Below are 9,479 nucleotides of genomic sequence, written 5' to 3' on the forward strand. Positions count from 1 at the left end.
AGTCGGGAACACTTTTTAGCGTCTAGATAGTAATAAATTGTATGAAATGAAAAATAAATGACTTATATATTCTAAAGTATTTTATTTTTGTCAGGGCATTTTCAATCAGTCGATCGGTATATGTAAGGGGAGGGCAAACAAACAATTTTTTAAAAAAAAATCCTGACCTTTTTTGAAAAAAAAAACAATTAAAGAAACTACATTTAAGATTCAATAATATTTAAAACATTTCTTAATACTTAGAACTATATTTTAGATTCTCTCTAAACACCACCTATGTATCCCTTCATACGATGGTCCCTGGTGCGTCTGCGCAGTCGTAGCCAGAGCAGGGAGAGATGTCTTCGTCATAGATTTATGTGGAGAAAATAACTTCATCAGCTATGAGTTGTGTGAGGACAATGTTCTAAAGGTCACGAAAATTCACGACAAGTATTACAAGGTAAGAACGTTAAGCAAAGACACAAAAACAACCTAGGTCAGAAAAATCAATTATTTAGTTCTAGATTACACTGATGCATGTACATACAAGTTAAAAAAAATCATGAAATATGTAAAATTTGTTTTCATTTGTCAATTAAAAGTGCTATCAAAGATTCAAGTTTTTCTTTTAAAACAAGATCAAAACGTTGTTTTTAGAAGAAGGGATCTAGAACATTCAATAAAACAATAAAATTTAAAAGCCCTGCCTTTAAGTTGTTCAAAATTTTTCACCAATGTTAAAGTGTAGTACTTTCTGCAAAAGTAGACATACATTGTAACACCAAGGTCAATGTTAGAGGTCAAAGATGTTGATAGTCAAACAAATGACTTTTCGCTTTGATTACACACTTGAATTATAAAAACCCTAGGAGCCGCCATTCAAAAGTAAGCAAGGCTAGTGGTTTGGTGGACAACCAGACTAAATGGCAGGGTAAAAACTATATACTCTTTACCCTTCTATCTATTTTCGATTAGGGGGTCATAAAATGTTATTTTAATACTCATTTTACAGTATTAGTCTAAAAGGAAAACTTCTGCATCTGTAGACAGCATGAAAATTCATCTGTCTTTTTTTCTACATGCTTTCGTTGACTTTACGGAAATTTTTATACATGCATATTCAGATATATTTCCCCACCGGTACGTCACTTGCCATTTATATCATGGAGTGGAGTGGACATTATAACATCGACCTAGAAATCCTCCCCTCTGCGATGGATATAGGAAATGCTGACGGTTTATGTGGATACTTTGATGGTGTTAGGGAAAACGACTTCAGAAGGCGAAACAGTACGATTACAGATGACATCAATTTGACTTATCCTAATGACTTCTCAAAGTCATGGATGTAGGTTTAGATAATTTCTTTTAGAAATGTGCTATTGCTAGGTGACGCTTCACTTGGACATGCGAAGTAAATAATTTTTGTAAATGGTTGCCTTCGTTTGTAGGATTCCGGACAACGAAAATCTTTTCAGTGGTAACTCCTTAGTTTACAATAGTTTGGAATCAGTGTCCTCCATTCTAGTACCTCACTGCGCATGCACGGAGGACGGTAAAACCCAGTGCTCTTACAACACTTTTACACCCTGCAACTCAAACCGAGGCAAACAGTATGAATGTAATGTAGATCTTGTAAAGAACAGAAGACGAAAACGGGATGTTTCCGATATGTCCGTGGAAAGGGATTATTTATTAGTATGCAATTAACTCCTGAAATTTATTCCACTCACCTGTTAAAATATCATGAACTTATTTCAAATTCGTGAAATTATCTATATCCGTTATGGATAGATGCCAAAATAGTGATTTTGAATTAATTTAATTTTGATACTTTTTAATTGAAATATATTAACATAATGATAGTTACATCCTTGAAATATATAAAGAATAATACATACCCTTTTCCATATCACATCCTGTATACCAATATTGCCGAAGGCCCGATGTCTTGGTCGAGTGCTTATATTACAATGCAAGGGCTGAAAATGTGATGTGGAAAAGCGTATGTATTAATATGTTTATTACATACTTAGTAATAAAATGCAGTAAAACATGCATTAAGTTGAGAAGAAAATAAGTAAATAATCATGCATGGACTTCTTAGATACATGTACATGGTCTATTGTCTCATATGATTTGGGTTTGTTTCTACTTCTATTTCAATGCACTTGATCCGTAATTTGAAAATAATCTATTACATGTATTTGTAAATTAAGATTAACCTTATTTTCAAAAAGTTAAAATTAAGAGAATATGAACCCACCAAAAATTGTGTATGATCACAAGTACTGTTTTTGTGGTTTAATTTACTAAGGGTGTGATATTACGTCACAATAGCCGTATCAGCCCTGCAGGGCATGGTTGATACGGCTATTGTGACGTCAGCCTTATTGCATATGCAAAAAACCTGTATTTATTACTAAGTGTGTAATAAAATTACATAATAATAGTTACATCATTTAAATATAATTACATAATAATAGTTACAATCTCCTGTGAAAATATCTTGATAAGATGTTTTTCATTTAACAATTTCAGAGAAGGAAACGTACAATTTCTTACGTACAGACCACTGAATACGCAGAGAGTGTTTGTCTCCAGGCTTTTGAAAATTCTCCTGAATACAACACTTGCCAACAACATGTGTCCGACCTTAGTAATGTAACCTTGTCCAACTGCATCGAAGACATAAGAGTAGGTTTATAACAAGAACTTTATATGGCATATACTGCAATCTTATGTTCTTGTTTCAGTTAACTTGTACAGTAAAGCAAGGTAATAGCGAACACACTATTATGAATTGACTCTAAAAGTGAAGTAATTTCATTCCCCTGTAACTTTATTTTGTATTTGTCGACTAGACAGATATAACGAATTACGCTTATAACTGTGGTAGGATTGGATTTTACATAGTAAGTAAATAACGATAATTCTTATTGGTTACGATCGTTTGTTTTACTTTCGGAAACTTTCTAGCTTTATTCAGTGATTTGGGTAACGTCCTTGTCTGGGTTATACATAGAATGCAGATTTTGATTGGATAAGATAGACACACCTTTAGACAGCGGTGTATTTAAAGTCCAGCATTTCACGTTTACTTCAGTTGGTCTGGAACCTTCTCAAAGGTTCGTACCAGCTCACTTTTTGATAAGATGGGTGGATCCCGGTCTCTGTCTCTGTTTCGTTCAAAATGATTGTCTCGTTCATTTGTTCATCATTATCCTTTTTGTTTTCCTTATTTTTACGTCCATTTTCCAGTTCCTTATTTCTATTTTTGGTAAACCGGTTAGGTTAGGCATAGTAGATTTTTCGTGCAGGGGTGGGTCATTTTCATTCGGACTTAGCGTTGGGTAGGACGGGCTCTGGACATCGTACATTTGTTAGGTAGGCACTATTTTTATTGAGGCTCATAAGTATAAGGTCGTTAGTACATCAGTTTTTGTTGTAAATAAATAAATGTAATATTTTTGTGCTGTTAATAAAATACATCTGTGGTCATAATAAATATTTGTTAATTTGCAAACTCTTGTTATTAAAATTCTTGGGTTAGTAAGTCACTTTCGTGACTATATTGAAATCATGAGGGTTTTTGGTTAGTAAGAAATTGGAATAAAACGCGAAGTACTATTATTAATAAAGAAAGTGAGTGATATTAAAGAGGTATTTTCATACGGTCATTTTCGCTACACTGGTATCGTGGAATTTCCTAAATTGCATTGATACCATGTAGCGAATTCCGGTTACATTGGTGCCGTGAGTGGTACCTTGGTTTGAGGGTAAAACCAAATTCCGGTTACATAACAAAGCAAAACCCGTCCGTCAGAGGGACTTCATTATAAGCTTGTTTAGTGGCTTGTTTTTGCATAAAAGAAGTTTGAATTGAACAAATTGAATGCTTAAGTCTGTTTTCAGTTGACAGGCGATGATAACCTAACACAGATTCACATTGAGGCCGCTCTACAGCAATGTTCTACGTTTGTGTTTTTAAATGCCACATTGCAAGAGTCAGAACCGGAAGTAACCAAAACAATACAAAACCTCTGTCCCAATAACTGTTCCGGTCTTGGCACGTGTGATGGTGGTAGGCTATTTATTGGATCATACGATGTAAAGAGTCTGTGTTTGCTGGTCTTACTTGTATGTACATTGTAAATAAACAATCTCATTTTATATATATAAAAAAAAGAATCTTCAAAATCTAAGGGATAGAAAAATAAGATGAAATAATTTTAGCATGTTGCTTCTTTATTTTTTTTAAAAATAAATTTATAAAAATGATTATTATCTATATTCCATGGAAATCTTTTTTTCTGGCGATCGTCATGTTTATCTTATCATCTTTATTTTGAGGTAACTGCACCTGTGACACTGGATTTGGAGGGAGCGACTGTTCCTTTGATTTACTCGCACCTCCTACAGTAACCAGTGTTCCCGGGGCCGGTCTATGTGATCTGTCCAATAAAGCCTGTAAAGAGGCAACAATAATGGGAAAAACATTCTTTGAAAACATGAACTCAGTATGCTTTCTTAATGTGAAACAGGTACGTCTGAATAGTCATTTATTCAATATATAGGTAGGGGGTCGTCGATTCAAACCCCATCAGTGGCATACCTATGATAAATAATAAATGGAGTGACTATTCATTAGTAAAATGTTTTGTGTTTTAAATACGACCTAAAAAAACAGATTAATGTAACAAGTATACGTTAGGAATCCTTTACTCAATGGCCAAGTAAATCTCTGAAGTTGACGCTGTTCACCACTACACAGTGACGTTTTTTCTGAGCATCTTTTCTTTTTACAGCAATATTCTATCTTATTACTCTATCTCAGACAAAGATTAACCAAACAGAAGAAAGTCAGCAAAGACAGATGAATTTACAAGACAGAACACTATTCGAGGGATTCTGCCCGCTTCCATACGATACAACTGACATCTGGACGACCGAAATAAAGTTCAACATCTCCAATGACGGTGTACGTTATACAGACACGTATAATGTTATTATATACCAATCTCACTGTCAGGAGTATCACAACGAATCAGGGAATGTGTATTTCACTTTAAAGGTATGCCTTGTTTTTTGCACACATTTACTTATGTACAGTCATTTTCAAAGAATTTTTATAAAAGGAAAAACCTTAATTACTATTTACAGGATAATTTCTGTTACATCGATAGTACATGTATCAGCCCCATGCAAATTAGTTCAACCAACGAGTGTCTTTACTGCAATGCAACGAATGATAAGTACAACTGGACAGAAAACCAATGCAAGTCTCTTACTGTGATACATTGTCCATATTTTCCTTTTGTATTGCAAAAATTAAATGTGATTTGAGTTCCTTTTTGAATTATTGACTTCATATGTTAATTAAAATAATTGGACTTTTGTCAACTTAGTATGTGGTCAAACAACAATCGAAAGCATGCCAACAACAATATTACAAGAATCCACATCGAAGGGATCATCGGAACAAAATGAAGAGAAAACAACATCTATTACCACTATTGTGAAAGACGAAACAACATATACAAAAACAATCTCTCCAGTTACAAGTGCAGAGGACGAATACATAAAAGTGAACAAAACCCATCTGATCGTTGGAGTCTCCACTTCCATTGTTGGAATAGTTTTATTAATGATAATCATAGGACTGGTAGCCAGAAAATGTAGCAAATCGTAAGTACTGTAGATCACTTAATTTTCGCGACACCTTATTTTCGCGAGAAAGTCATTGACTCTTTATTAGCGAGACAAAATTTTACGTGGGACTGAATTCTATTATACGCAAGAATGACATTTTCGCGATCAAATAAAAAGTGTTTACAGTATTTATTTCATTGTGCGCATTGTGGTTGAGAAAAACAGCTTTTATTTGAAATGAACAGTATAAAAGATCCCCAGAATATATTTGCTTCAGTTAAACTTTAATTTTATCTTTTAAAACTTAAAAAAAGTGGCTTTCAATGACTTTTCTTTATTTTAACTGTAATAATTTAGAAACTGGTATAAATATTTAGTTATAAATGTGTTTTACATAATTTTTAAACAGAAATGATCATCAAAAAAGCAAACAGGATGATGGTGAACCAATCAGAAACTGGAGAGACCTTGCCTTGGCGGGAAAACAGTACAATGCCAATTCCTTCTTATCCTATAACAGAAATCCCTACTTTGCTCGAGCATCTCTGCATCACCCCAATTCTAATGAAGAATCTCGTTATATAGACTCCAGTAAATATCAGAGATATTGACAACTTTTGTCTGTTCTTCTTCCTTGCACATAGACATTGATTATCCTATTCTTGTGCTATGTTTTGTATATATTATTTGCTTTCAAACTGCTTGAAGAGACATTCTGATACTGTATTTTATAACCTTATATACACATGTATTTGTATAATTTGATAATTTTATTGTGAATGTTATTTTTCCCTTACCTTAAGAGGATTGATATTTGAAATTAGAAATCATTGTAACATTCAAAAAAGTAGATTAATAACGTTATCTGTAATTGCAAAAATTAAATTACGTGCATATGAACATCTCGATAGGTCGTATATGTTTCAAGAATAAGAAGACAAGTTGCTGTCCTTTAAAAAAGGACTGCAATACGTGGACCATATGCATGTGTTTCTAACCGAAATTCAATTTAAGAAAATTTCTAGGTGTAGTAAATATTCATGTAGGTTTGGTTCACATTTTCTACAATGATCTGCCTACTAATGACTGATTGTAGTCTCAAAGCGAAATTGTGAAAAGTTTATCTCCGATTAGACTTTAGGCCTAGAAAAAAAATATGTTTGTTTCCGCTTTCAGGCGAAAAAAAATAGGGTAGGTAGGTAGGCATTTTTTTTTTTTTTAAATTTTTTTTTTCCTTTTCAGACTGCGAATAACATGTATAGTACCAAAACATCTTTAAATGAATCACTGGTAAATGAAAAATAAAACAATTTTTCATGTATAGTACCAAACACATCTCTAAATGAATCATTGGTAAATGAAAAATAAAACAATAATTCTTTTAAAGCTTTTGTATTATTTTTTTCTTTTCAACATTGAACTAATTGCATTTATATAATATTACTTAAGCCATAGTATACGCAAAATACTATTATTTGATGTAAATACAAAAGATATCTTAAAATAGAGATTGTCACTGGGTCATATTCCTGTTTTTGTCATGTTTTAATAAGATGTTAGATTGGGTTTCATTGGAAAATAACAGAAATTCACCAACATACATATTGAAGATGTTTTTTTTTGCATTGTGCATTGTTTAATAACAATGAATCTTGCCACAAGAAAGTCTTGCAAATCATTTCTTTGTTTTTGTTTTTCCATAAGGTCTAAAGGTGGGGTAAGCAAGGCCTTTCTCTAAGCAAGACCCGCACACAGGCAATACAGATTTAAACTTTTCTTTTAAAGTAATGTCAAAAGAGGCGCCTTCTTTTCCACAATAAAAACATAAATCTGTTGGTCCAAGAGCCTGGGATGAAGAGAGTACGCTACTTCCAATGGAGACGAACAATCAATTCCTAATTTCACTGTAACCTTTCCATGTAGAGCGTGTCCTGGCGGTGTTAGATGGGGCACCACAGCTGAAGTTGAATTCACTCATGATCTGTGCAAGTTGGATCTCCTGTCTTCCAGACAGTTTAAATTTTCCATATATTACACGTGGTTTCAAGCACTCTACACATTGTAATGTTGAACGCGCTGTCTGTGCGGTAAAAGTGAAGTCACCTTGAACTTCTGGATCTGTCGTGATGATATTCACACGTTCAGGTGTCGCCTTACCAGGAACTTTTCTTTTCTTTCCAACATTAGGTCTTGGAGTGGCTGGTGCGTTTATGTAGGTGGGTCGATCATCCTTGTTGTTTGTGTTCCATTTACCTCAGAATAACTTTTATAATGACCGTCTTCATCTTCCTTCAAAGTAGGGTCAGGTAGCCAAGACATTTTCTCCTTCGGTATATCTGGAGCAATGCAACAACTCTCATCAGAGCATTTTCTTATCTGAAAGCTGTACTGTCTCTCTTGGCAGTGTTGTTCTTTCCATATTTTGTATGACTTGACTTTGTCTGTATTGACTTTCTGCAGTTTTTCCAAGTTCATCTCTGGAAACTTTTCACGTAAGTGTCTCTTAAACAGATCAATTTCCTCATCAGATACTGGATCTTTCGTTTCAATTGCCTTATCTTTCAGCTTCAGCCGTCTAAATCTACTCTGAATAAGGGACTGAACCGGCTCAACTGATGTCTTGTAGGACTCCTTTAAATGAGCTTCTTTCACTGATAACTGTCTTATCTCTGCCATGCTGCCACATTTTTTTAACAGAGCTTCATCACTGTCATCAAGTCTCTCTCTTTCCAATGAGCAGTTCTGCAAACCCAAATTAAGAATCGACATTACTCTTTCAGCCGGATTTCGCCAACTATGGCCAGGAGCGCACCTACACAGAATTAACATATCAAGGTTTAATTCCAGAAACAAACATATATATAAGCACATTTAACACTCTCCAGAGTATTTCGGCTGGTCCACTCCTCCATCAGAGTACTTGAGCAGAACATTCACTTGATCTTTTTCTTTCAGAAGCTTTGACAGCGAAACAGCATGTCTGAATGGAGTAGATGTTTGGAATACTGAATCATTCACAGTTACAGTGACTTGCCCTCGGACAAAGAGTCATCTGTAGATCTTGGTATATCCATTTGTAGGTAGACTGACGGGTGTAAGGCTGGACTTGGACATATCATGATCGCCTGCCACCAGAATTGTTGACGTTGGTGCAAGGCATCCTTCTCTCTAACGCCTGTACTAATGGCAAAGCCAGGTTCTCCAAGTGGCACTTTGGCTTTGTCGTCGCAACTAAAGAAAACAACGTTGACATCATCATCATTATTCAGCTCAATTGCGCGTTCCTTTTGGTACTTAAAAGAGTATTGCAGTAATGTTTCATCTGGATGACAAGCTCTTAATTGTCTTTTCTGAATTTTATACTGAACTTCGATCTTGGATGTGAATGACCAGGCTGTTTTGGCATACGGATTTCTGGGTGCAAACTGAAGCCTTACAAGTGATTTTGATGGGATCAATGTATTTTCTGGACATCTTTCAATAGCTCTATTCATCATGTCACCTAAAGATATCCATTCGGAGAGATGCGCAGTCGAATGTCTTCTTTCATCTGCTGCTGTTGCTTCCTCAACTACTGATGACAAATGTTGAAAGAACTCGTCAAACTTGTCAGATGGTTTCCCTGGATTACAATGACGAAGATCTGCAATAAGTTCTGTTTCCCCAAGGGATATCAACCGTAATCTCTCTTGAGTATCCGGGTGTGCTGCAGTAGTGGCATCAAGGGTAAGTTCCTTATATATCAAATCTAGAACTGCAGGAGATAAATGCGTAATATTATTTTACCTTCTCCTTGAAGGCTTTTCTCATGGATCTGGTAATGATATTCTTTGAAAAGATGTTTG

General features: G+C 34.7%; 1 protein-coding gene across 1 annotated transcript; it reads left to right on the plus strand.

Annotated features, from left to right (window-relative positions):
- Positions 1-261: 261 nt before the first annotated feature.
- On the plus strand, positions 262-6,745 carry LOC134282445 (uncharacterized). Its single transcript, XM_062764852.1, has 10 exons — positions 262-442; positions 1,107-1,330; positions 1,434-1,680; positions 2,524-2,679; positions 3,898-4,066; positions 4,336-4,526; positions 4,820-5,056; positions 5,146-5,260; positions 5,391-5,670; positions 6,044-6,745. The coding sequence occupies exons 2-10, from the start codon at positions 1,146-1,148 to the stop codon at positions 6,243-6,245; spliced, it is 1,782 nt and encodes a 593-aa protein (XP_062620836.1). The 5' UTR covers positions 262-442; positions 1,107-1,145; the 3' UTR covers positions 6,246-6,745.
- Positions 6,746-9,479: the final 2,734 nt, after the last annotated feature.

Source organism: Saccostrea cucullata, unplaced genomic scaffold (assembly GCF_032062105.1).
Source record: "Saccostrea cucullata isolate Sc308-1 unplaced genomic scaffold, CSIRO_AGI_Scuc_v1 ctg18842, whole genome shotgun sequence".
Classification (NCBI taxonomy): Eukaryota; Metazoa; Mollusca; class Bivalvia; order Ostreida; family Ostreidae; genus Saccostrea; species Saccostrea cuccullata.

What these genes read in the sequence shown, in the direction of transcription:
- LOC134282445 (XM_062764852.1), top strand. Translation starts at nt 1,146, where the DNA reads ATGGAGTGGAGTGGACATTATAACATCGACCTAGAAATCCTCCCCTCT. An exon ending in CAACTGGACAGAAAACCAAT is followed by an intron (nt 5,261 to 5,390) that starts GCAAGTCTCTTA and finishes TTGTCAACTTAG; the next exon opens with TATGTGGTCAAACAACAATC. An exon ending in GCCAGAAAATGTAGCAAATC is followed by an intron (nt 5,671 to 6,043) that starts GTAAGTACTGTA and finishes ATTTTTAAACAG; the next exon opens with AAATGATCATCAAAAAAGCA.